General features: G+C 40.4%; 1 protein-coding gene across 1 annotated transcript; it reads left to right on the top strand.

Moving 5' to 3' along the window:
* Nucleotides 1–4,190: 4,190 nt before the first annotated feature.
* On the top strand, nucleotides 4,191–27,585 carry LOC135253754 (zinc finger protein 292-like). The gene is made up of 8 exons (XM_064333462.1): nucleotides 4,191–4,392; nucleotides 14,310–14,464; nucleotides 14,852–14,930; nucleotides 16,519–16,654; nucleotides 17,335–17,537; nucleotides 18,330–18,466; nucleotides 18,604–18,745; nucleotides 19,280–27,585. The coding sequence occupies exons 1-8, from the start codon at nucleotides 4,231–4,233 to the stop codon at nucleotides 26,720–26,722; spliced, it is 8,457 nt and encodes a 2,818-aa protein (XP_064189532.1). The 5' UTR covers nucleotides 4,191–4,230; the 3' UTR covers nucleotides 26,723–27,585.
* The last annotated feature ends 237 nt before the right edge of the window (nucleotides 27,586–27,822 follow it).

The following is a 27,822-nucleotide window of genomic DNA, read 5'->3' as shown; positions in this document are numbered from 1 at the left end:
CTTCATACATTAAACATATGCATCTTTTACAACTTTTACCATGTGTGATTGAATATATATAACAATTTGTTGAAAAAAGACACTTGTTGGACTTGTTGGACTGTTGGAATATTAAGAATTTGGCTTTTAATTTCATTTTTCAAAAGTATTTTTGTTTTTAATTAAAGTAGCACTGTCTTTCTTTTAAAATTTTAACAGTGTTACATAACCAAATTCCTTTAGTAACCAACAATTCAGTAATCCTTTCTTTTAAAGTGTCTTTTTCTACTTGTTTCAAATGTTGTTGTTTTTTCTTCTTCTTTTCTTCAAATGTCAATGTCTCTTATCTGGAAAATTTTCTAAATTAAATTTTTTAAGTCACTCAACAACACTCATCTTTGCACATGCTTATACAGTGAAATCTGAAAAACAACACAAATATTTTAATCCTAATAAGAATTAATTAATTTTACTTCTTCCTGAAACATTTTCCACCCTAGAAAGAGACATGGCTGGCAACATACCAACAAGTAACACAAAGGTCTCAGGTCACCAACAACCGGAACGACAACTGGGCACCTGGGGGAAATAACAAAAAATGTATCATTTTGGCAGAAACCAAATTATTAGTTCTCTCTCCTTCTGTTTCAATGCAATAATAAAAACTTTGTCACTTTGAACCAATTGTGTTGTCGAATTTGTATACATACTGTTTTCATGTAATCAACAAATTTGGTAACCCTAAAATTGTTTACTTTGAAATGAAAGAAGATAGGACATTGACGATGCATAGCATTTGGGCATCACAGTCAAGAATCTGTCCCTGAAGAACTGTTGAGACACTTTTATCTTTACTTACACTCACCAAACAGGCAAGAGAGGCATTGGCAGGTTGCCTGGCCTCACCTGTGGGGCTATCAGTGTTTCCGCAAGCATTCATTACCCAACAAATTATAGTTTACTACACACTTAATAAAATGAACATGTGACTCCAGAATGGGAAAACATATTTAAAATGTTACTCCTAGTTGGCCAGAACATTTCCATATTTGGCCATATGTAAACTGAAACTTTCAATATGCCTATCATGATAATATTAACTTTAACATTTGAAAATAAAGGTTCATTGGGGTTCTATATAGAACCTTTAAATTCTTTGAATCGTATTTTAGAACCATATTTCAGAAAAGATTATATCATAAAAATAATAGAACCTTTAGGGTACTTAAAAGATTCAATCATGAAATAATAGAACCTTCAGGGTTCTAAAAAGGTTCAATTGTGAAATAATAGAACACTTGTGGTTCTAAAAGTACAACATATTTAAAACCCAGGCACGTGAAGACAAAAGAGTCACCGACGGTTACAATCTACATTTTGACACGGTGAGTGAGTGAGCAGATTGTATCGTCTGTAACATCGACATTAACTTAAATGAAATGAAAATGTGAAATTTAATTTGTGTGATTAACCAACTGTTAATGCATGACTTAACTGTTAGCACAGTTAATGTTAGTTTTGACTTGAATAAAGCTGACCGGTAAGTAACTGAAGTTCAAGAATATTCACAGAGAGAGAGAGAAAAAAAGACTATCTACGGCTCTGGCTATCATTACATGTGATACATCATAGCTAACATGCAACTGGCTAGCTAAATGCTAGCTATCTATACGTAACTTATAAGGCAACGGAACAGGGCCCGATTTCTCAAAATCATCGTAGAGTTAAAATCATTAAATTAAGATTTAAAACAAAGAGTACACAAATGAAATAGATAACTCAAAACTAAATCTAGACTTTATTTAATATTTTTCTCTTTAAACTAATAACTTGACACACGGTCCAAAAACCGTGCGGCTCCACTCTCTAACATAACCCGGGAGACTTCCAGACTATTTGATTGACAGGTTTACACAGAAGTATCTTTCTTAAAGACATGCGCTAATTACCTAAACCATAGAAACATAGGTCTGAACACTATCACTTAAGAATACTATAATGAAATTACATGTTAATATTTATATATCAAATAACAAAGATTTGGCTCCTACACTAACTGTCATAAAATGAGACAGACAGAGAGAAGAGAAATAGAGAAACGGAATAATCCAAAAGCAAACCAGCAATGAATAACAAAGAAAACAAACTTATTTAAGATCATTATTTGTTAGCAAGCCTGTTCATATTAAAACGTGTTGCAAAAACGTCACTAAAGTAATGACTGGGAATGTAGCTAACTTAGCTAGCTAGCGTCCATATGTTTTGCCATCAAGACTTGACTCAAAGCGAAGCCTAACGTTAGCAAAGTTGAATAGCCTACTGGTTACATATTACAAACGGAACAAAAGGAACCTTTTTGGGGGCCATATTGTTTTTTACAGGATAATTAATTATGTCCCCATTGGGATAATTACGTATTCTATATAGAATACTTAATTATCCCCATTGGGACATTTCCATATCCATAGCAGCATGTAACTTTCACATTTACAAACAGACATTTATATCAAGAAACATACTTATTCACGCTATAGAAAGGCTGGGCGGATAAATACATAAATACTAATAAACATTTGACATACTGAGGCCTATTAAATAAATCTTGACTCTTACAAATGTATGCACACATATGTTTTCCCCATTAATGTACTGTATGCTTGAACACGCAGGGCCAAGTTCTTGTAATTTGGCATAATTTTGATATCAATACTTTTAATGGCAGGCCTAGATTTTCCAGTTTGAATGAATGACTTATAGTGCTTATATATTGTGCTTTATATGTTAGAGTAACTTGGCATTTTTGTACATTGAAAATATGTTTTTAATCAGATTAATTTATGTTTAAGGAGGTCTAGAGAAGGTCTGGTTTTACCCATTTTTAGAAAATGTGTTTGGGGTCACATACCAACCACTAGATATCTTTGAAAGGATCCTCTCACAATGAATAATTTAGAGATGCCAAACATAGTTGTGCTGGGGTTTGGGAAAGACAAGTTTGGTTTTTACAGAAATATTTGCTGGGCTACTATGTTGGCAAACTCAGGCAAATAATGTACAAAATATCAGGGTCAGTAATAACAATCGGGACACTTTTATCTACTGTGGCCTGACAGTAACCTCAAATATAGTGCTTATAGATTAAATCAAAATCAAAATGTGAGATGTAGGAGGGTACAATGTGTGTGCTGGAGTGGGGTTTCTTTGTTTGAGCCATCTCAGACCCCCAGGTGATGCTCACACCAAACACCCTCACAACGTGTTCTGTATTTGCACTGTATCACTTCTCCAAACTTTTTTTTCAAAAGTGCAAAATTACATAGGCTACATCAGACAATGATTCCCCCTCCTGTCAAATTCCTGGCCATACCAGTAGCCCCAGCACCCCTGCCAAAAAGCATCCCTGTGTATCTGCTTTGATTCTTTATCCCAAATCCCAGAGGGGTTTTTGAACTGGCACCAGCGAGTTTGAAGCACTGTGTTCAAAGTGTTTCAAAACACATTGCTCATTTAGTTGCATAATAGCAAAAGGGTCTTTGAAACACATACAATTTGGCCTTGTCAGAGCAAGATGGGGGAAATGCTATTGTTACCCTCAATGATTCACTAGACACTTTTAAATAACATTACTCAGAATACATTTTACATAAGAAATACTAAATGAGCTTTAATGTTCTTTTAAGTTTTTAATCTTAGGCAAACACTGTAATGTCAGATGTAAATTAACGAGGGATGAGTTACAGCTCAACACGGACTGAAGTTATGCTGTATGGATTCAGGATCCATGCTATCACATGGAGCAGCCAAAATCACAGCCAAAGATGGCCAACATATTTGTGGTCTTATATCAGCTTGAAAAAGAAGTTGCATCTTTTAGTTCTACCGACACTGGTGTACTGGTTCCCACAGGCATGCCTTCTCATGCCTTAGTTTAATCTAATATTTGAAAACTGGGTGTAACATACACAATCGTCTGATATCGACAGTCAGCCGAAAGAAAATGGTGAAAACCTCATGCCTTCAACAACATGGGGGTTTTCACGATAATGCTACATAAACCTGCAATAAATACTATTATGTAATAATATCACAAAATCTAGACATTTTTGCCACAGACGGTAAATATATAAAATGTTCGAACTATCTTGACGCAAAGCAACAACAGTAAAAGTCGTCGCCGAATCCCACAGTACGTGAACGTGAACGAATGAGGTCACATGACAGTGTGCGTACGCGGCGGAATTAGAAGTGAAGATGGCGGACGAGGAGGCTGAACGAGAAAGGGGAACGAAAATCGGTACAGAAAAAACGATTTTGTCTCTAAGAGAACGACTTCAAGAATTGGACACTGCACTGAAGGACAGTCCGGAGTCTCCCTTTCATTCTGCCACTGAGTATTGCCAGAAATTTTGTGAGGTTAGTCGAGACCTTTCTCGTTCTCTGTGTGTGCACAGTAGGCGATTTTATTTGGCTAGCTAGCCAGCTGTCGTGGTACAGTTGGCGAGCAAGCTGTTTTTGCTTCATTTTGGTTATTTGTTATCGGTTGTAGCTCAGCTTGCTGGACATTGATTGTTTTGTGTGCTTATTCTTGAACTAGTATCCAGCATTCCTATTTTTTTTGTACTGAAAGCCCTGGGGGAAATTATGTGCGCAGTGGATATTCGTTTGCCAGTCGGCTAGTTCAGCGAATGTTAGCACAGACTAAGTCAGCCATAAATGGCTAATGATGCTAACTATGCTAATTTAACCAGTGTGTGCCCATGTATGAAATATTACGATTTGATATCGTTGGGAAATAGCTATGGCAAAGGGAATAGGCATACTTGATTTGTTTCCTGGGGGCAGCATTGCTGGTGCACTTTATTTAGCTAGTTATAGCCTATAGTTATATAGGTTTCCTACCTAGCACTACTGTTTAGTTACTGTGTGGATTGTTTTCTGTAACAGCAGTGATTAGTCGTCCTAGCTCGCTCACGTATAATGTATATGCTTTTCAAAGTTGGTTGTAAACTAAAGTGGATGTATATACAGTCCATGGCTTAGTTGGTTGCAAACTAAACAAAATAAAATAGATTTATTTAGCCTACTGTCCCTGCCCTTCATGATTGGTAACGTTAGCCAACGTTAACCACAGAAGTTGTTTGGATTCGTTATTTATCTAATTCAGAATAAAGTATGTGTAACGTTATCCTGCTGGCAGAATGTTTTCTTGAATAAGCTAGCTGGCTAGCTTGTTAAACGTTGTGTATTGTTTAATGTGTGCCTTTGTGAACTGCAAGATAATAACGAGTTGGCTTGCTAGAGAGGAAGGTTGGTTTCGACCCTGTAGCCAGGGCTAAGCTTTTGTTCTTTTGGTCCTTCTGCTGTAGGGTGCTGCTGACCTATACTTGTCATAAAGCCAAGATAAGTAGCTAGCTGGTTCACTGAATTGGCTATCACATGCATGGAAGATGGAAGTCCTTTATAGTTAAGGGTTTCTCGGCTAATGAATATTGATGTATTGAGTCTGCATGGAAAATGTTTATGACTATATTTATAGAAGAATTTGCTAGTTATTGTCACTACATAAATACCCTACCAGGGTACGTCTTTTACAAAATAAATGAAATGGTTGTTAGCTGTGTAAAGTTGAATCTATGCCCCAGAAGACATGTTTAGGCTACTATTTTTTCTTTTTAGCTAGTAATGCTCCTCCACGTGCTACTAGATACTTAGTAACGTTTTAGTAATACGTAACAACAACACTTTTTTAGGTTGTATTTGTAATGTCTTATATAAATGCATTTTATATCAAATACATTTTATTAAAGTGATCAAAATTATTTTATGTAAAATATCAATATACATAAAATGATTTTACTTTCTATAAATGACCAAAACCTATTGCAGTGCCTTTGTAGGGTTCTTCTTTGTAGCTACTGCTTAGCTAATCGATAACAAAAAACATTCATCACTGAAGATCCGAATCCTCTTCATAGTAGTTGTTCATCAGCATTACTAAATATCGCGATGTAGACAGTTTTAAAAAAACACATTTCACTGTTAAGTAGGCCTAATTGAAATGCCATGTGAAAATGTTGCCAAACTGTGTCAGTTTGACGCTGTAAAAAGCGGCTGAGAATTTTAGCCATGAGCGGGGGCAGGCACTTAGACTTTATATATATATATATATATATAAAGTGCTCCAGAGGGCAAGGCACAAATGACTGTGCATATACTTCTTTTAAAAATGGCATTCGGGCTGAAATGCAGGGTATCCTGGGCAATGGGCATGTGGCCGCTGCCTCATTGAAGCACTGATATGACAAAGAAACGCATAAATGAGAGTAGGTGAAGAACTGTTAATTTTAACGTAGGCAAGACGGTTAAATAAAATAAGATTAGGCATAATTAGGTACATTTTGTATTAATTATAGTAGATGTTTAGCGTGTTTTATTGAGTCTTTTTCATTTTTTTTTTGCTTTGCGAGAATAGCAAAGCTGAGCGGTGGATGCTATTCGTCACCAATGTCTTGCCGTTGGGGCAGTATTTAGTAAAATTAATGTTATATATATATTTTTTTACTACTGTGCACCTGGAGATTAGTGATTGTTTCAGTGTATAGCACCTAACAATAATAGGTTGTTATGCACTATGCACAGAAACACAGCAAATTATGAAAGTTGGACGAGATTGCCAATTATTTTTTTGAAGTATTTTTAGGAAGGATTTTTGAAACTGTCCACTGAGAAGTGCTCTAAGGGATGGGATCACTGCTCTGTGAGCTCAGTGGTTTAACTCTTATTCTCAAATGCATCTGCAGTGCCTTCCACAAAGCATGGGAATGGTGGAGTGAAATGTGTTATTTTTGGTGCATACTTAAGGCATTTTGATTTGAGATCAAAAGATGATTGAGACAAATATAGATGCTCAGTGTATGTGTTTTAAGATTTTACAGAAACAGCTGTTTTTGTGTTGAGTCCCTCCCCATTTTCAGCTGTGCAAAAGTACGTTGATGGATTACTGATGGATGTTAACTCTTGCTCGGTTGTTTACTTTTACATGGATAGTTCACACAGAGTGAGTGTCTGGTCTTGGTGTTAGCTTTTGTTTTCATCTGTGGAGATTACATTTGGAGTCAGAAGACACACCATCATGAAGATCAGAGAACTAACTAAGGCTGAAAAAACAACTAATCTGTAAGGTGATTGGACAGAAGAATTCTTTAAGAATGACAGCACAGAAACTGGGTATAGCAAGAACAGCAGTTAGTTTGGAAAGTCTTGGGAAAAGAATGAAACTACTGGTAGAAATAAACACCATACAGGTTGGCCAAGGAAGACAACCACTGTTGATGACACACAAATCCTAGCTATGAAGAAAATCCTAAAACAACAGTCAGTGACATCACCAGTAGTCTCCAGGGGGTTGGGGTGAAAATATCACATGCCACCATACACAGAAGACTTTGAGAGCAGAATTATAGAGGCAAGAAGCAAACCTCATCATCTAAAATTAAAAGGCCAGATTAGAATTTGCCAAAAAATATAGAGATAAGCAAGAAGACTTCCGGAAAAAAGTTTTATGGACAGATGAGACCAAAATAAACCTTTATCTCGATGATGGAAAGGAAAAAGTGTGGAGAAAGGAAGCAATAGCCCATGATTCAAGGCGGCCGCCCCTCCCCCACCTGTGAAATGTGGAGGAGGTAATGTCCTGGCTTGGGCATGTATGGCTGCTTCTGAAATAGGCTCTTTATCGATGATGTAATGAAGGATGGCAGCATTAGGATGAATTCGGAGTGTACTGAGAGACTGACTATGTATAAATAAATTCTTCAACTCATCACCTGGTGTATCATCCTGCAGCAAAAGTGACCGCAAACACACTGGAAAGTGGAAAGTTTTGGACTCGCCAAATCAGTCGCCTGAATTCAATCCCGTTGAGCCTGGGTTTTACTTAATGAAATGTCTTAGATGGGCTGCTTGTGTGTTTTTTCAAGCTATCTAAGCTGTGTGTAGGAGAAATCGTGCAAATAACCGATAAAATGAATAGAAATGGGACATGAATGTATTGGTACAATTTTGTTGTGAATGATACCACATTTCAAGTTTTTAAAGGTTTGACTGCTTTCAAGTTTACGTACAACCTTAAACATGCAAAATTATCGACTGTAGAATACGCTTAATTGCGTAAAAAACTGAGGACTGACGACCATGCATGCCGCTCAGGTGTCCACTATCGACGTGATTTTCAACAGAAGCCGCTAACCTTCCTAGATTTTTGTAGTTTTGTGTCTTTATCTTTATTTAATGTATATTTATAAATCGTTATCCAATGTAATTGGACATAATGAAAATATCTGAAATATGCGCTATTGGTTTATGCAAATATGCAATATCTGCAATGGTATGAATAGGAAATGGTCGCTGTCACAAAGTCACCACCTAAGCCTATTTTGAGTCAGGAAAAACCGTACAGTTGCTGCATTGATTTACATTTAAGTTAATTCATTAACTTTGTTTTTCCCTGCTGAAAGTGGGAAAGAGGGATTGAACAGAAGAATAAGTAGCTTTCTGTAAAATGGTAAAACATATAGGCTATGCATCCAAATACCATGAAATAAAAGCCGATCGTCTACACTTTTTTCCTCGTATTCAACTTTTGATCTTAAATCTAAATGCCTTATGTAGGCTAGGCCTATATCGCAAAAAAATTCTAAATTTCTCTTCACTGTTCCCATACCTTTGGAGGGCATTGTGTATTTTCTTGGTCAATTCTCCTGCCCCACATCTCCAGCTTTTGTGCTAGTTGACCTTGTCCGTCTGGTGCGGTGTTTATCTTTGCCCCGGAGCTTCAGACTGAATTCATTTTCTTTGCAAATATGTCACTGAGAGGCCAGTTTCATTAGACATAGCATATTACTAAGCTTGCTGGCAATGCTGCCCATGCTTTCCTCCTCCAAAAAAAATCTGAATTTCCTTTCTGAGCTCACGCACTTGGGACAACACTTTCCCTCAGGAGAGTCATCTAGCCTCACAGAAACAACCTTCAGAGAAGAGTCTCACACTTTGTTCAGGGGTCTTGTTTTGATTAAATTGATTTACGGTAATTACTTCAGACAATGTCTCATTTTGTTTGAGACCCAGCAGCTTTTCTGCCTGGTAAGGTTGCACGATATATCAAATGTGGGTTTTTATTTTTTAAGTGAACCGCCTGTATAGGTGATATTTTGTCTTTTTTTTTCTTTTATCATACATGATGTGGTAGTAAACTACCAAATCAGCAGCCATGTGAAATGCTTCCAGGAAAAAAAAAAAAAAAATTACTATATCTATTGGATGCTGATAAGACAGCCAATCAGCAGCAAGGACCTTGCAGCTTCCATGTGATTTGGGAAAAAAACAAATCCCATCATCAGAAGCTGTACGTCCTTGCAAGATACAAGATATAGCCTAGGCTAATTGCCTAGGGATGGAATGAGAAAAATTGAGGAATCGATATATATGGACAAAATTATCCATAATATTTACATTTTTATCACTTTAATTGAAAATGCATTCAGCAGTTCTGTGTTGAAATATGTCTAGGTTAAGATCCTGTAGTTTTCATTTGCACCAGAGGCATTATAGTCACCACAAACACAAAAAATCTCATTAAAACTATATCGTATTCTGTTAAAGAATTATTAAATGCAGTGGAAACTACTGGCAAGTAAACTTATTTGAACAGAACTTGTTACTAACTCGAGGAGAGACCTAACTGCTTCGTTTTTGCTGGAAAAGTTTCCATGCTGTCATGGAGACATGATTTTAAGCAGTTGCCATTCCTAAACCTGTGAAACTAGAAGAAATATTAAAATAACAATGTATTCAGTTGAAGTATTCGGTTAAGACATGTTCCGTTAACATTTAGAGTTCCATGGTGGTGCGAGGCTAAGCCATACGATTTTAAATAGCCTATTGTAATTACTTCATTGATCACTCAAATTTCTCCGTGAAAACTACCGCCATGTAAAACTTGTTTGAATAAACAGATATAACCTTTTACTGACTCGAGGAGAAAACAACTTTTCATTGTTATTTCTTAAACTGAGACAACAGCATGACCTGACAACAGCTTTCTCACAGTCACTTTTATAAAAACAAATAAACAAATAAAACGTCACTGCCATATCCAAACTAAGAATCTTTGTTTTTGTTCAGAAAGAGAGTTGGCTCCACATTCTTTGGGTTCAGACTTGAATTTGTTTACAATCTGTCTTGCCTCACTGATTGCCCTTTCGGAAGGGACAGATATGCTCCTTGGGATAGCTGTGTCCATGCGTCTGTGGTAATTGTTACAGAACCACAAACCGATGCATAGTGTTTGGATAAGTGTTTGGTGTGCAGAATGTTTATTTAAGCATAGCGTTTGTTTGTTCAGAAAGTTTATTTATACAAACAATGTTATCTTGCGGTCAAACGGTCAAAGCTATCGAGCTAATCCAAATGATCTGCTAAAAACAGAATTGTGGACAAATTCAAAGAAGATTTTAATTGTTAGGCTATATCACAGACTTGCCAAATGCGTGACTTCAACACGTATGTTTGGATTCGCTGTTATCGAACAGAGATGTACTCGCTTGCTTGCCTACATGATTTGGCAAAAGTTTAATTTTTCAAGCGTGGCCTACGGTATGCAGTCCGCTATCAAATAAATACCCAGAAAAATGGCCAGAAGAAGCAATGGTTCTGATTGTTTGCCCGTTACTATCAATATAATAATTTTCCCCAGATAGTGGCAAACTCATGCGGGTCTGTTGAAAAGTTTGCCTCCGGTAATGTTTTCCGGTGCTTGTTTCAGACCATGCCTGGCCAAAACACTCTGATTGGTTGGGAAAATACAAGTATCCCGGGAAGGTTGCCTCCTTCGTTTATGCCTTGAAAGACAAGGCATCAGCCAGGCTCTGTTGAACGAAGTGAAAAAAGAGACTGGCTCGCGAGGCTAGCAATACCTTGACATCCTCCTAGGGGGCACACCCCACTGTTTTAGAACTATGGGGCTTGGCCAACAGTTTATTCACTCAGCCATTGCTTACACCTAAGGGGTGTCTCCACCGGAGGCCCTTTCCACACCAGTTGCCTCGAGCTAAACGGCACACGTCCTCTAGGCTGGACGCATGTGTGGTGTGCGAGTGTGCATGTGTCTGTGCGTGTCTGTTACCACATGTGTTTGCGTATGTCTGTATGCACGCACTGTATTCATGCGTTCGTACCTCTTATTTTGTCTCTGTGTGCATGTGTGTATACCATCATCTCGTAAACTGTTTATGTTTCCTTGTACTTGGTAGCTCTTTTATTTTTTTATAATACACCTGTCCTAGCGCAGATTTTTTCAATTTAAACGTGTCCTGAGTAAGAAGAATTGTTAGATTTTCTCTTCGATTGAAATGTGTGAATTGATTATATTGCTTTATTTATTTATTTTTTCCTGGGCCATAGGGTCATTTTGCATTCAGTTGTGTCTCCGCTGTAGTCCGCAGTGTAATCGATGGCCCCTGAAGGATTCTGCTGCGCTTACAATAGAGCAGATGTACTCAGGCCCCTGAAGTTAGCTGAATTCTGTGCAAGTTTGCACTAATAGGAGAGCAACCTTCTGCTACCTATTGTGTTGTCTCAGGCATAATTTTTTTCTGGCGAAGGAACACAGATTGATCCAGTTCTAATGTTGGAAATATGGTAATTGATATAAAAACCTTGCTAGAAGACTTGCAAGACTTGCTACATCTGCTATTAGGCTACACCGTACTGGTCGGCACACACTGGTTGGTTTTTTCTTGCGGTTGAATGCTTTTTGCCTGAATGTCAGCTGACCGCCAAAAAAAATGTACAATATTAAATTTCTGATTTGTGTTATTGTGAATATTGTAGAAGAAGTAGGACTATAGCTTCCATATAGCAAGATGGTCAAATAACACTCAAGGCTGTGTTCCGTATTCTCATATCGTCTGCAGCTGAGAAATGGGGAAGCCTACTGGTGATTGATGTGTTAAGCCTAATTTATGATGTAGTAAGCCGTGCAGATCCGCCCTGCATCAGTCCAGAGTGTGGTGGCCAAAGTTGTGTGTAAATTGAAACCCATAGATGGGGGGGGGGGGGGGTGCTGAAGAACCACATTGTTGAATTTAGGAAAGCCCATGTCACAAGAAACAATTCCAAGTAAATTAAAAGCAAACGCTGCGTCGACTTAGGTGACATTCGGCAGTGAACAATAGCATCTACTGCAGTGATTGGTTTTATGGGGATAATGTAGTGACTGATTAAAAAAATGTGTTAGACCACAGAGAAATGCCTGCCAAAGCAAGGGCCAACAATGGACGATGATGGATCTTGTTTCTGTTATGTAATGAGTAAATATGAGTGTCGATGCGTGTATGTGCCCTGTTTCGATGTTGCACAAAAGCAGTTTCTGAGGGCCAGTCCGTGCTGTGAGTCGCAGACACGTTGTAAGTAGACCATACAAATAGTTTGGTGAAGCACTAATGGGTGGATGGGGAGGAAACTGATACAAATTGTATGGAAATTGCTTTGTTTAGTGTAGGCCATGCTTCAGTGAGGCTAGGCCACTGAGTTTTTGAATGTCAACCTACATTTTAACTAGACTGTTCTCTTTGGGAACATTTTTTGTGCATAGCTCGGGGGTGCACGCACACTCCTTAAGTTACTCACACGCACACACACACACAGTTATACACGCAAGACAGTCACACTCTGGTTTCCACAGTCTCTATCAGTCGATTTCACAGCGTTGCTTTTACATCCGCGGATATTGTGTTTGCGATTGCATTACTGGCACCGCGAAGGCCAGCAGGGCCAGTTAATCCACACGTAGATACCACTGTGACCCAGGTCAGCCTGCCTGCTTCGAGAAGGATTCACTTTCCTACTATCTGTAGCATCAAACACTGTAGCATTGGAGCGGCTGTGTCCTTGGCTTTCACAGTTATATTGGATGGGGAACTAACAGTTAGACTTTCAATACCATCAAAAAGTGAGAGCGACTTCTGGGCTTTTTGCAGTGTGATGCGTTTTAAGTGTTGGCTCAGTATGTAGCCTATTTGTAGGGTTTGTGCAGAGGGAAGATTTCTTATGCATACCAGTTATGCACATATAGGCTACTCTTGAATGTGTACCGCAGCTTTGGAATACCATTCTACCAGTCAGAACTGTTAGATAGACCAGCTTGGATTCGGGCCATGTGCATTGATGGGATGTAGCAAAGCTGAATTTTGAGCTGATTTACTGTATCCAGCAGTACATTCCGGAATGCTAAGAAAAGATTTGTCTGACTGCAAGAATCTAAGAAGCCAGCCCTGCCATACAGTAGTGACTTTCACAGTGATGCCATTTCACCACTAGAGGCACTAGTTGGACAGAAGGCATGTGGTGTGTGATCAGTGACTGATGACACCAATTACCCATTTCACTGTGAAGAAGTCTTCTCTGAAATGTAGAGCTATTTCTTTAATTCATCTTCTAGTTGTGAATGCAGATAACTTAAGTAGAGGCAGGTCGGTGTAGAACAGTGGTCCAAAACTGGTTTTGGATCAAGCGGCCAGAACCGAGCTTCGTTTTTGAAGCCTGATTCCTAGTCTTGCTCACGTGCTCACTAGTCAGAATACAAGGCCGATACGTTTTTTGGTTTTTTCATCTCATGTCTCCCCATGTGCTGATTTGTTGATTTATAGTGTTATTTGGAAAAGATTTGAATAAATGTGTGGATGAATTGGGGACAATTTGTCACTGCCGATTGACTGTATCTCATACGCTTAGTGGATGGCCTGGACTTGGCCGGACATCATGCCCATATAAGGGTCTCCCTTTTCCCTACTGCGCTGTCTCTGCACAACATGCTGGCACCCAAAAAACTTCACTTGCACGATTTCAGAACGCTTTTCTTTGAGCCCATGGAGAGTTAATTGGTGACGTCATAGTGACTTGGGGCATAGTTTTTCTGCAGTCTATAGTTGGGACCCACTGTTGGATTTTGGGAGGGGTTGATACAGGTCAAAATAAAAAAAAATGTGTTTCTGCACATAGTGCTGACTATACATTTTAGCTTATCAGTCTACAACTCCATATTTGCTTGCCTTTTTGTCTACTGAAATGTAGTACTAAAAGATACAATGGCAGTCCTTTTCTAACCATGACATCACATGGTGCTGTGCTGCTGCGTTTCATGCACTAGATCTCACTTACAAGAGATGGTAGTCTCATTGTGACTGCCCAGTAAAATAAGTTGTAACAAGGCTGTGTGAATGAATACTGTAGTACCAACTTGGTTGTGTGCGTGTGTGTGCTTTCGTTCTTAGGTCCTGGTGGAGTTTGGAGCCCAGTGGAAAGTGGACGTGGATCCATTGCCTTTGCTGGAGGTGTACACAGAGGCCATACTAAGCTACGCGAGAGCCACCCCCTACCTGTCCTCCGAGTGTGAAAACGTGCCCCTCATACTTGAACGTCTAACACTGTGAGTGCTTGTACCGCCCTTACACGGACATCACACTCTTGGCCTTGGTGCGTCATAGTCCAGCAGGTTTCATATTACTGTGCACTGTGAAGCGGCAAGCACCTACCCATGACATTGTGAACGAATTGCACTGGCATTTAAAATAATAAAAATAAATACTTGATAGATAAAAATGTGTATAACCAGAGTGCCCTGGTCTGCAGGTTTAATATTGTTTAGCTGGGATGAATGTTTGCAGTTTTTTATATTTTTTATTTTTGCCTGAATATCCTGCTGCCCAAAGGCTTTCTGCACTAAGTGCACATGTGCGTGTGCTCCGGTTTGTGAACGTGTGATATTTTGAGCCAGGGTGCCCCTAATGAAATGTGCTCTTGTGTTTTGGTACAGGAGCTGCGCAGAGCTTTTGCTAGCCCAGACAGAGCTGGTCCCAAGTGCACTGTGGGAAAGGTTCCAGTCCTCAGTACAGGTGAGCGCCCATTACTGCCATCCCAAGTAGGCTTGTCAAGTTGCACGTGTCTACGCTGGTATAGTTATCTCCACAGTGTCAATACATTTTGTAATTGCAATTTTAAAATAAAATAAAGTTTAAAAAATAAAAATAAAAGTGAGTCTGCAGAGCTTCGACGTTAACATTATTAAATGAATACAATAGCTAATTCTCCTCAGTTGGGCTGTTGGGCTGCATTCACACTTGGAGAATATTCAATCCATTTTTGAGCCAAGCTTTAATGTTGAAAAGACCGGTTTCGTTGTAGCTGCCAGCATTCACAGAAATATGCTGTTGGGTCTAGAAGGTTGTTTAACAAGTCATTTAACGAGGTAATCTACAGTTGTACATGCTCTCAAAATTTTAATTCTGTAAATGTACCTGGAGGCATCAGCTGTTGTCAGATTTCTAATCTCTTAAACACCGTAATAAGAATTTACCATTATTTTAGTAATAAAAGTTAGCAAATGCCAACTGACTGCTTAAAAGAAACAGTATTATTTTGGTAAATAACTATAACCTACTAACAAGTGGCACTATGTGCTTCACTAGCTGCAGCTTCGGGCAGGGATGAAAATGTACTACGTAGCATTTCGAACCAATGCGGAAACAATGTGTTGGCAATAAATGGCTAAACCAGGACTGGCTCAAACCATGCGTGTGATTACCTTCTCCGTTACTCATTTCCATCTGTCGTTACGTAGTGGTGTTATTCAGCTTGTAAAATGTGACAGTGAAATTGGCAAAATGTGACACAATTAATGCAATTATGCTTTACATGGATAATTATAGGGGGGCATGGTGGTGCAGTGGGTAGCACTGTCGCCTCACAGAAAGAAGGTTGTGAGTTCGAATCTCGGCTTGAGGCTTTTCTATGCGGAGTTTGCATGTTCTCCCTGTGTCCGCGTGGGTTGCCTCCAGGTAGTCCGGTTTCCTCCCACAGTCCAAAGACATGCAGGTAGGCCGATTGGAGACCTTAAATTGCCCATAGGTGTGAGTGAATGGTGTGTGTGCCCTGCGATAGCTTGACAGCCTGTCAGGGTGTATGCTGGGATAGACTATAGCACCCCACGTGACCCTGCTCATATAGGTAATGGATGGATGGATGGATAATTATAACCCTTAATATGCATTTATCAAAGAAATTCAGGATTGTCTCTCAAAGATCACTCCTATGGTTTGACTCATGCTACCTGATGGAAAAACAAAGAAATTGCGATTGCCCAAGTGTATGTCAAACAGTGCAAATGACATCACAAATGGTAAATGGACTGCATTTATATAGCGCTTTTATCCAAAGCGCTTTACAATTGATGCCTCTCATTCGCCAGAGCAGTTAGGGGTTAGGTGTCTTGCTCAAGGACACTTCGACACGCCCAGGGCAGGGTTTGAACCGGCAACCCTCCGACTGCCAGACAATCGGTCTTACCTCCTGAGCTATGTCGCCCCACAAATGTCTCCTGTGAACATTTATTGAGGAGAAATAGCATTTTCATGCTGTTGTGAAAGTTGGAGGAGTCGGCATACAGTGGCAAGTTGTGATTACTGGATTTTGTTCCCTTTTCAGACATCCCACAGTCTCCTACAGCAGAATGGGAACTCTCAGCTGCGCATGCTGTGCGCGCTGTCGAAGGAGAGGGGCGTGTGGTCCAACCGCACGCTGTGTCACATTCTCGCCAATGACGCACTCCAGACGGAGAAAGGTTCGTTCGGCCAGGGTGCCTGAATTAAGCCTTTATTTTTGGCTTCTCTCTGTACTTTTGGAAAAGAAAAGTTCGGCAGGCAGGAAAGAAGTGCGTAGGAATGAAAAGTGCAAAGTGCGCAATTGCACTTGTGAGATGCGAGTCGAATCCTGACCACGTTGTTGCTGATTGGCTGACAGCTCCATAGGGCGCCGCATAAATTACCACAGTGTTCTCTGGGCATGGGGTGGGTTATGGTCAGAGAGTTTGTGTGGCTGCAAACTAACCTGGTCTTTCAGGAACCTGTCAGCAGCCTACACATTCAGTGTACCCCACCTGCACTGTGACTGCACAGCATAGCTAGTGGTCTGCAAAGTGAAAAGAAGAGATGGCTGGTGTCAATCTGAATTGATGAAGGAAGTTGCAATGATGAGACCAACCTAGATGTTCAGTTTGTTATTTTCAGCTGGGAGATTTAAAAAAAAAAAAATTATTTAAAAGGAAAACTATTGCTGTGCACATAATTAAAAACCTGCAACATTGTGTAACATTGGCTAGTAATTATCACTATGGTGAAGCGCATCAGTGTATTGCATTTCAGTGAGCTTGGTGCAAACCGGAAGCTTTTAAACTGAGGTTTGGAAGAAAAATGAATAGTCATTTACAAGATCAAGATTGCCATCCCTTTTTTCTCGGTTTAGTTCATGAATTCCTTGCACTGGAAGGACCCGTTCTTCTGGAGCTGCGTGTGAAGCAGCTGAAAAACAGCAACCATTTTGAAAAAGCTGCTTTGCTGGCTAAGCAGTGTGCAGAGTATCCTGAGTTCGGAGGAAGGGGCAACTTCACGCAGACGTACCTGGTCTGTCTGTGTGCTGCTGAACCGCAAGAACAGCTAATGCAAAAGGTGAGTAATCCCTTCAAAAGAACAAAGCTGCCTGTTAATAGTATTGAGTAATGTTATTTTTAGTAGTTTATGCAGCCTTCATTTATACATGCTACATGAGTACATACTGAAGTGATATCTAAATAGCAGTTGAATTACCTTGCTTATAAGTACGGGGTGTGTATTTAGATTTTTCAAATACCGATGCTAAAACTAAATCTAATTGGTGCCTGAACTGATACCTGCTTTAAAATAAAGAGCAAGTAACAACATTCTAGAAAGTCTTTTTACTGAAAAGGCAAAGAAATGAAACTATTTCATTGTTTTATTTAATTGTTAAAATTTTACTTCCTACTTATAATTTATACCGTTTCACTTTTGTTCACAAGCTATCTTGTTAACGGTACCTGCTGTAGTCGACCAAGCGAGTGTAACGTTAGTGAAGGCGTGCATTGGAGGCATGGGTGGGAAATGCTTCTGTTGCCTGTAACTTTCGTTTCAAGGCACCAGAGGGAAATGGAAAATGGTGTATATTCTGGTGCTATGCATTTTAAAATGGCACCAAAATCTGCGTTGAGATTCGGTCCAGTAGCCACTGGCTGTCTGGGGACGCAAGCGGTACCCAGTTTCGGTACCCAAACCTACTAAGTGTTATAGCAGTGCCCTGGCTGGGATTCAATCCTGCGACCTCTTGATTTGCAAGCCCAGTTCTTTTAGCCACTATACTGCGCATTGCAGTTGTATATAGTATATTGAGTCTTTATCCATCAACTGTAGTTTGTGTAATTGTTGGTTCTGTATTCTCTGTGGCAGATTTCTGAGGTGGACTGTAAAGAGGTACTGGAGATGGTCTGTAACCTAGAGTCGGACGGAGATGACCGAGGAGCCCTCAGTTTGTGCTCCGCCTTCCTCGCCCGCCAGCTTCTCCAGAGTGATGTTTACTGTGCTTGGTGTGTCCTTATTTCCGCCCTCGCACATCTCTCTCATGATAGTTGCATTAAGAGAAATCATTTTTTTAACATGATTTATAGATACGTTTTTAATTGGCATTGTAGACCGTATCAGTGATAACTTGTCCTCCGTACAGGGAACTGACTCTCTTCTGGAGCAAACTGCTGAAGCGGGTAGAACCATCGGCGCAGGTGTTCCTGGACCGATGCCGTCGGTTGTCGCGACTGTCTAAAACTGTCTACCACATCCTCTTCCTTATCAAAGTTGTTCAGGCCGAGGTGAGCCTCTTGGATAAAATTTTTCTGGTCACATAACAGCCAGTTTTGGTACAGGTCTGTTTGTATGTTTGCAAGTTAATTTAACGTATTTCGTACATTATTTGAATTTGTATTTCTAATAATTTCTTTCCATTCTCAAATTATGTATGGAGCCTGGTGATTGTGTGCAGGACTCAACAATTAGTTATAATTTTACTGTAATAAAATCGGGCATTTACTTGAATTGTGAATATGTAAGTTTTTTGAGATAAGTACGGTGATGGTTATGCAGAAAAGCCATTCCGCAGAGAACCATACCCGGTCCTGTATTTCATATGGAGAGTAGTTATTTCATTTAAAATGATTAAAATTGTATATATATTTTTTCATACAAAAATTTATTTTTTAAAAATAAGTTTGTTCTAAATACAGCTTTTTAGAATGCTGAATTCCTTCTTAGAGCCCAGCATCCTGGCACTAATACTAAATTCTATGAACTAAACCTCCTTTGACTCATATTCAGAATTTTCTCATTGGTTTGCATTTGCTTCACAGCTGCAAGATGAGGGTCTACCTGTGTGCATTGAAATGTGCATTCAAGCCCTGCGAATGGCATCCAGCAATGAGGGAAATGTGAAGGCCACCATATGCAAAACCATCTCCTGTTTGCTGCCCACTGACCTGGAAGTGAAACGAGCATGCCAGCTGACGGAGTTCCTTCTGGAGCCTACAGTGGACTCCTACTATGCAGTAGAAGCACTCTACAATGAGCCTGACCAGAAGCAGGATGAGAACAACTCCCCAGTGCCGTATTCCCTGCGCTGTGAGCTTTTTTTGGTCTTTAAGACCCTGTGGCCTTTTGATCCAGAATTCTTGGACTGGAAGGCTCTGAAACATCACTGCTTGGTGCTCATGGGTGAGCAGTCATCCATTGTGTCTTCCATCGACAAGCTCAACGACAGCAAAAACCTGGATGAGACTGATGGTGATGAGGAGGGAGGCGAAAGTCATGACGACTTCAAAGACCCAACGGACTGTTTTCTGGACACTATGAACCAATTGAATGAAATTGAGGATGAAAGACTGAAAAAGAGGGAAATCAAGAAACTGAGAGAGAAAGGATTTATATCTGCAAGATTCAGGAACTGGCAAGCTTATGTTCAGTATTGCGTGCTCTGCGACAAGGAGTTTCTTGGACATAGGATCGTTCGACATGCGCAGAAGCATTATAGTGATGGAGTTTACAGCTGTCCAATATGCACTACAAACTTTAATTCCAAGGAGCAGCTCATTCCACATGTGGCATCGCATGTGAAACAGTCCTGCAAAGAGCGACTTGCTGCCATGAAAACAAGTAGGGTTTTGGCAACTTCTAAAAAAACAATTTCTGACCCTGCTTCCAGCCTGAAAACAGAGTCTGTGATTGAAACTTTTGAGGAAGAACAGAGCATGGAGCACTTTTGCCCTGTTACAAACTGTCAAAAGGGTTTCAAGTTCTTCAGAAACATGATGGCCCATGTGAAAACCCATGGCAATAATGAAGAAGCTAAATGTTTTCTTGAAATACAAAGCAAAAAGGTTGTGTGTAATTTTTGCCGTCGGCAGTTTGTCAGCATTGCCCACCTCAATGATCACTTACAAATGCACTGCAGTGACAAGCCTTACATTTGTGTGCAGCTGAACTGCAAGGCCAGGTTCCTCTCCAACACTGAGCTGCTCATGCACAGGAAGGAGCATACTACCTTTAAAGCGAAGTGCTTGTTTCCAAACTGTGGAAAGATTTTCACCGAAGCCTACATGCTGTATGATCACGAAGCACGGCATTACAACACATTCACTTGTAAAGTTTCTGGCTGTGGTAAGATATTTCATGCCAAGTCGCAGCTGGATTTGCATCAAGAAGACCATGTCACAAAACAGGATCTCCTTGTTACTGAGGAGAAAACTTGGGTGTTGGCAGATGTGAAAACTGAAGCACCAATTCAAATCCAACTTGACCAGGAGGTAAACTGCCCTTCTATGAATACATTGCTTTCAAATGATGAGGATCACTCCTTGCAAAATGCCGTGCAGCCACTTTCATCCAGTTCAACCAGTTCAACCAATGAGTTGGTGACTCGGGAAGCCAGCCCTATCAAGATAAAACACTCGGTTGAGAGTATGCTGAACACAACGAGTAGTTCCACGTGCGGGGTTGAGCACAATATTTCTGTAAAGGTTCAGCCAGGTGCTGAACCTCAACAACAGATATTAAATTCTGATGATCCTATGGTTCAGTCTTCAGGGAACTTGTATGTGTCTCACTCAGAGCAACCAGAGTTGGAGAATATATTACCATCTTATCATAATCTAATGGAAGTAGACTCACAGGGTCAAGCTTGTACTCTGAATCAGACCATCACCCAGAATTTGCAGGCGCCATCTGCCCTAGATCTTCAGCAGCCTCACGCTCAGAATCCAGTTTTATTCACTACTTCAGATCAAAGTAATCAGGATTTTTTACCCACTCAGTCACTAGATTGGTCCTGCAGTCAAACTCAAACAGATTTGCAGGACCCAAAGCTATATTCATGTGAATGGAATCATCCTGTAACCTCCTGTAGTGTCTCCTGTAAAAGTGAACCTCTTGAATTTGCCCATCATGTAAGTCAAAACACTTATGACTGCATAGGCTCAGGACCAGCAAACCAGTTGTGCACATTTGACAAAAAACTAGTTGTACAGCAGATCCCTCCCAGTATGTCTAATTTGAATTCTGCTGCTGCCAAATCTGTTGTGGCTACAGCGGTTTCTGCTCAACTTGATACAGGCCTGGCTGTCAGGGACAAGACAATAGGTAATATTTCTCATCAATCCAGTAGTGGTCTTGCTGCACCTGAGGGGGCAAAGGAGAGGCACTACTGCCTATTGGAGACATGTTCTCGGAATTACAGCTGCACAAAAAGCGTCAATAAGCATATGAAAACGGCGCATCCTGAGTTCTATGTACAGTGGAAATTGGCAAAGGAGAACAGTAAAGTCTCAAAAGGCCCTACAAGGGTGCGGCCTGTAAGAGGAAAGAAAGTACTTCCTGTAACAGATGCTCAGAGCATCACAAACCAACAGATGCCATATGCAACCAGTTGTAAAAATCCACCCGCTTCTCCTGGAAAGTTGGCAGAAAATGTCATGAATGCTGTATTGCCTTCTCAGCCTGGACATCCTCATAGTGCAGCTGCACTTACCCGGACTGGACCAATGCAGGCTGACATTGCTAATAGCTCACTTCTGCCTTTACTTATTGGGAACCATTCTGAAAATTCCCGTCAGACCAACCACCCTTCAGTGCGTTTGCCCCAAGAACATCAGTCTGTTGATAGTCATGTTTTGTCTTCTGAAATTAACAAATCTCATGCTGGCTATCCCTCACAGGTGAGCTCTGCTCACGCATCAGGTACAGTGAATCCAATTTATAATGGAATATCAGGTGTAGATAAGATTTCAGCTGCTCATGATACTAACTCATTTGTGACAACTCAGATTTGCAGTGGAACTTGGCAGAGTAAGATTCAGACAAATGCAGATCCAGTTTTCTGTTTAAAGCAGGCTGACAATGTTAATTCTGGAATAACATTCAATTCAGTAGATGGAGGGTCTTCAATGAATAACAGTGGGCCTGCTTTTCAGACCACTAACAGTAGAAGTACTAATTCTATCTTCCAGTCACCCATGGACCAGGACTCACAGCTATCTGCCCTCTTGTTAGGTGAAAGTTCCTGTCCGTCTCATTTCTCTACCAGTGTATCTTTTGCTGCACCTCCCCAGAAAACAGATGAAGGATTGATAAATATTTCCTCATCCAATCACACCACATCACCTAATAAGCATGCAGTAGGCAGGTCTGACCTGGTATCGGCTGTTAAAAATGTCCTTGATGGTGCAAAAGACATTTTGGAAGATCAACCAGGCAATTCAGCAAGTCGTGTATTGCCATTGCAGTTGCAAAGTGGTTCATCTTTAGGTTTGATCACTTCAGAAAAAACGGCTCATTCACAAATGAGTATCTCATCCATGGGAGAAGCCTTACTTTCCAGAGTTGATGTTGAATCCTTAGAAAGTAGTAATATTTCAGGACAAGGCACGACCCCACAAATGAAAAGAGTGAAACCTAGCAAAAGATCTAAATGGCCAGCTATTTTTAAGGATGGGAAGTATCTATGTTGTAGATGCTTTAGAGAATTCCAAAGCCCCAAATCACTCGGGGGTCATTTATCAAAGCGATCCCTTTGTAAAGATCTTACTCAGACTGGCTTGACTGTTCACAAGTCTCCACAGACTACTGATGTCTATAACCAACCAGCAGCTTCAACTATAAATCCAAACATGCATTGTGAAGACCAGCCAGCGCAGTCATTCAGTGGTGCTATGGAACAGGAGCGCTCTCCCAATGTCACTTTAACACAAGCTAATACTTTAGTATGTGAGGGTAGAAAAGATGGTGAATCCCTGCAATGTTTTGATAAACTCCCCATTCGAAGCCATTCCATTTTTGAGTCCTCTCAGTTTGCTCAAGGGACATTCCACAAACCCTGTGAGTCATACTCATCCGATGACCGTTTGCCAGAGAGCACAGTCATACAGCACACAGGGAATCTTAATTTCAAGACAGAAAAAGAATACAGTGAGGAGGGTTTCAACAAGTCCGAAGAACCGCAGCTGGAGAGCAGTCTTTTGTCTCAACCTCTCCCTTCGGTACTAGTACAAAATGCCAGTTTAGAAAATGGCTATCCCACAGATCATCTAAATGAAATCCTAAGAGCTGAAGCGTTGAGCAAAATGAGAGAGCTAAAGGAGAATGCTGGGAAATCCCAGAGGTTTGGGCTATCAAATGATACTCTGCTGGCCACCATTTCCAGTCTTGCTGAAAATCTGACAAGAAATCCATCACCACAGTTAACTTCACCTGATGTTCAGCAATTTTTACTGAAGCTGAGGAACCCCCTGGACTTTAATCAAAACAAAAACTGTGATGAGAACATAAAGAAAAAATTACGCGATCAGATTTTAGCTGGGGATATTCTCAGAAGGGGCAATGTTTATGAAGAACCAGTTTCTGATGCAAGCACTGGTCCTGATTTATCTGGTGTTCCTGAAGTTGCAGAAAGCTGCCAGAGCACTGGCATTTCTATGGTAATTCAGAAGACTAACAATGACTGCAAAGCCCAATCTAGCAGTGGGGGAACAACCACTGCACCCCCTTCCCAGACTGATGGAACATTGCCTATGCAAAGTTGCACCGAACTGGCAGAGGGTTCTTCAGTGGTTTGTGAAAAATTAGTATTAGGGGAACCTATGAAAAATAATGAGAGCCCTGCTTTGTCTGCTGGTGATGAAACAGTGATGGAAATTCAGAAAGCACTACAGAGATTGGATCTAGATAAGGAAACTATTGAAGATCAGTCTTCTGTAGATAGCTGTTCCCCTCCGAATGTTTCTGGTTGCAACGAAGAACTCCCAAATAATGTTGAATCTTTGAAAACTGTAGATGTAGAGAGAACAAATGAAATTGATATTTTGGAAAACATCTCAAAACCATTCTTGTGTGAAGAAGAGGGTTGCAAGTATGGGGCTATGACGAAGGAAGCACTGTTCAAACACCTTATCAGGGTACATAGCTACACTAATGATATGATTACAGAACTAAAGAAAAGCCCAGCAAAGTTTTCTCCTTATTGTTGTCCAATATGCAGGAAGACATTCACCAGAAACACAAATCTCAGAGTGCATTGCGAGTCGGTTCACAAAATGTCACGAGAGGAGTTTGCCAAGCAGAAGGTGCGCTTTTGGTCTAACAAAAAGGCAGATAAAGATATTCTTGAGAAGGAATTTAGCAGTAGTCAAAATGGCATCTGTAGAATGAATCCATCCCATTCCCAGAATGTCCCTCTAAACTATGCAACATCTAAAACAATTATAGACAAAAGGCAAGAACAATTACATTTACCGTCTGAACAAAATACAGGGCATAAACAAAAAGCAATAACAAAGGAATATGTTTCTTGTTCTTTTAAAGAGCAGACCTCAGCTCAACAGATGAGTAATGCAGGCCAGTCTCCTAATGTACAACATTCATGTGCAGCTGGCCCATGCTTAGAGAGGCAGCTGAGAAGACCTGCAAGAGCCTCTGTGAGATTAGCTGCATCAGTGTCTCCTCAAGCAAGTTCCAGTCGAGCTGAGACTAGTTCCCCTCTTGAAAAAATGGCTTCTAAACTTAATCAACCCACAACGGTAAAATCCCAAATTGAAAGCCCACAAAAAACTAAAGAGAAAAAGGTGGAAAACAATGAAGTGGAAGATGCTTTCAGCCCCTATAGACCATACCGCTGTGTTCACGAGGGATGTGTTGCTGCTTTCACCATCCAGCAAAATCTCATCCTTCATTACAAGGCTGTGCATCACTCTGCTCTGCCAAAATTTGACACAGAGGATACTGACCACAGTGAGGATATCAGTTGTGAGGGGGAGGACGAAGTGGAAAGGATTAGCGAGTTCCGCTGTCAGGTTAAAGACTGTTCGAGGATTTTCCCACAAATAACCGGCCTGTTGCAACACTACCTCCAGCTTCATGAGTTTTCCCTGGACAAAGCCGATGCACTGATGTCCAAGATTAATTTCCAGAGGTTCCAGTGTGATCAGCCAGAATGTACAACATCTTTCTGTGATTTCCAGAGATACATTGGGCATATTAAAGAAGATCACAAGATTGCAAAGGTATCCAAGGCTGATGGCGTAGAAGAAACTTTCCAGTGTGAGTATGCTGGCTGTGACCGTGTCTATTCATCGCGTTCAAACGTTGTGCGGCACATCATGAATAAACACCAGGATTTGTACAAGCTCATGATGCGGAAACAGAAAAGGCGTGAAAGAGAGCAACAGGCTGCGAAGAGATCAAAGGAGTTAAAAATCACTGGAGTTAAAACAAATGGTGGGAAAGAGAACAGAGAGAACCAAAAACACAGGCAAAAGGGGAGCAACAAAAGGCGAAATCCAAGGCCAAGATGCCACTGGACCAGTTTCGGAAAGCCCTCCCTGAAATCCCTAGAGGAAGCCTCCGGGATGTGCACCAAGAAATTTGCCTTGCAATACCCTTGCATGCTGAAGGGCTGTGATTCTGTTATGAGCTCTGAACGGAACGTACTGAGACACTATGCTTCTCATGGTCTTACCGAGCGATACATAGAGGAGCGGAGAAGTGGTTTCATATTCTGCAAGAAGTACCCGCGCTCAAGACAAAAGGACGCAAATGAGTCTGAGGATGACACCACAGACACCTCGGATGTAGATGAGTCAGAAAGTGAGGAGAGAGAGACTGAGAGTTCCAAACGCACCTGCAGAAAAGTGGAGAGCCCTGAGCTACTCGAGGCCAAGCAGCTGTCCAATGAAAGTACGGAAACCAAATCGGCAGAATCTGAGGTAATCAAACGTAAGAGGGGTCGACCCCGAAAGGTGCACATTACAGAGCCGAAAATAGTTGCTTCAGGGAGCCGGAGGGAGAGCTTGAGAAACGGCACTAATAAAGTCAACCAAGTGGATGACAGTGCGGACCGCTTTAACATAGTCCAAGAACAAAAGGGGCAACCAGAAAAGGCCATGTCTTTGAGTTCCTTCAAGCCCATGGGATTTGAGGTGTCATTCCTCCAGTTTTTAGAGAAATCTGCAGAGCGTAGACACCCAGCAAAAAGGAAAGCCAGTGAAAGACACTCCAATGAGATGCCATCCAAACGGCGTCGCACTCTTCAACAAAGGACTGTGAACATCATTTGCGAGAGGCCTAATTTGCACAGGCGTGCAAAGAACCATCAGAGCTTGGTTGATTTTAGAAACCCTCTCAAGCTGAAGTCAGTGAAGAATGTGAAGATTGTGGTTGACACAACATTTTCCAGCAGTGCTGATCTCTTGCTGAAGCAGCTACAAGAGATGAGACCTATGGTGATACTGAAAAAGTGGCTATATAGTTGAGCAGCAAAGGTGGAATGATTTCACTGTCAAAGACTCATACTCAGGACTTGATATTATGCTGCAAATCATCTAAAAACTTGACAAGTTTTTAGATTGATGCATTTTTGAATAATGCATCACTGTTTCTCTCCAAACATTTAACGGTATTGGTGATTCTTTGTCTGGCGTACTTGAAAGCACCACACGTCTTTACTTAGAATAATGTGGCTGCTTTTAAAGTTTGTGAAAATGATTTAGCTCTTGAACACTAAATTCAAATGTGTTTTTTTAAAATAATTATGTAGTGTTATGAACTTGTGCTTGAATGTTTGCATTTATAAAGCTTCTGTTATGAAATAAGTTGCCTTTGCAAATTTTAAACAGGAAGTCTGGTCAAAAAAGGATCCAAGCTTTTTCAGTGAATACACAAATAAGATTGCTTGTCAAAGCACTACTTATTCCCAGTAACAGTTCTCTGACCACTTAAACACATCTTGGACAATGTGGACAACCTAGCGAGTATATTGGTTTGCTTTACGCATGGTGACAAGTTCAAGGACTCATTAGGTCCAATAATCTAGCTGTTTTGTATATCCTTGAAACATATGATAAAATCAAATTTGGATTTTTGAGCAGACTTCACCTTTAAATAAACAGAATGACAGGTTGCAAATTTTGATATATCCCTGTGGGACTACTTTAGAACAAATGGTTATGTAAATGGTAAAAATATATTCCAATTTTTGCAAAGTGCTTTGTGTGTAGTCCAAGTTGGTCTCCTTAATTTAAAATGCAAATTGCAAGGTATAAAATTTTGTGTATACATTATTTGAATTGACTCCACCAGTGGTCTTAAGTCAGTCCAATTAAACAATGATTTATTACTCTTGTGAATTTGTGATTACACTTTAATACAGATAAAACCAGTATCTAAATATTCTCACTTAGGCTGTCAAAACCTTGAGTGAAAGGCCATGCCCACACTGAAAACACCATAATCTGGTTTACACTTATTATTCAGAGGAGAGGACTCCAATGCAGACCTGTTTAGTTTTGTAGAATGTACACACACTGTGGCTTCATTGCAGCTAAATACTTTGCCCCACTCAAACGGGGGTCCT

This window comes from Anguilla rostrata, chromosome 1 (genome assembly GCF_018555375.3).
Source record: "Anguilla rostrata isolate EN2019 chromosome 1, ASM1855537v3, whole genome shotgun sequence".
In the NCBI taxonomy this organism is placed as follows: domain Eukaryota; kingdom Metazoa; phylum Chordata; class Actinopteri; order Anguilliformes; family Anguillidae; genus Anguilla; species Anguilla rostrata.
The sequence above is the reverse complement of the archived record's forward strand: the minus strand, read 5'-3'. Positions and strand labels throughout refer to the sequence as shown.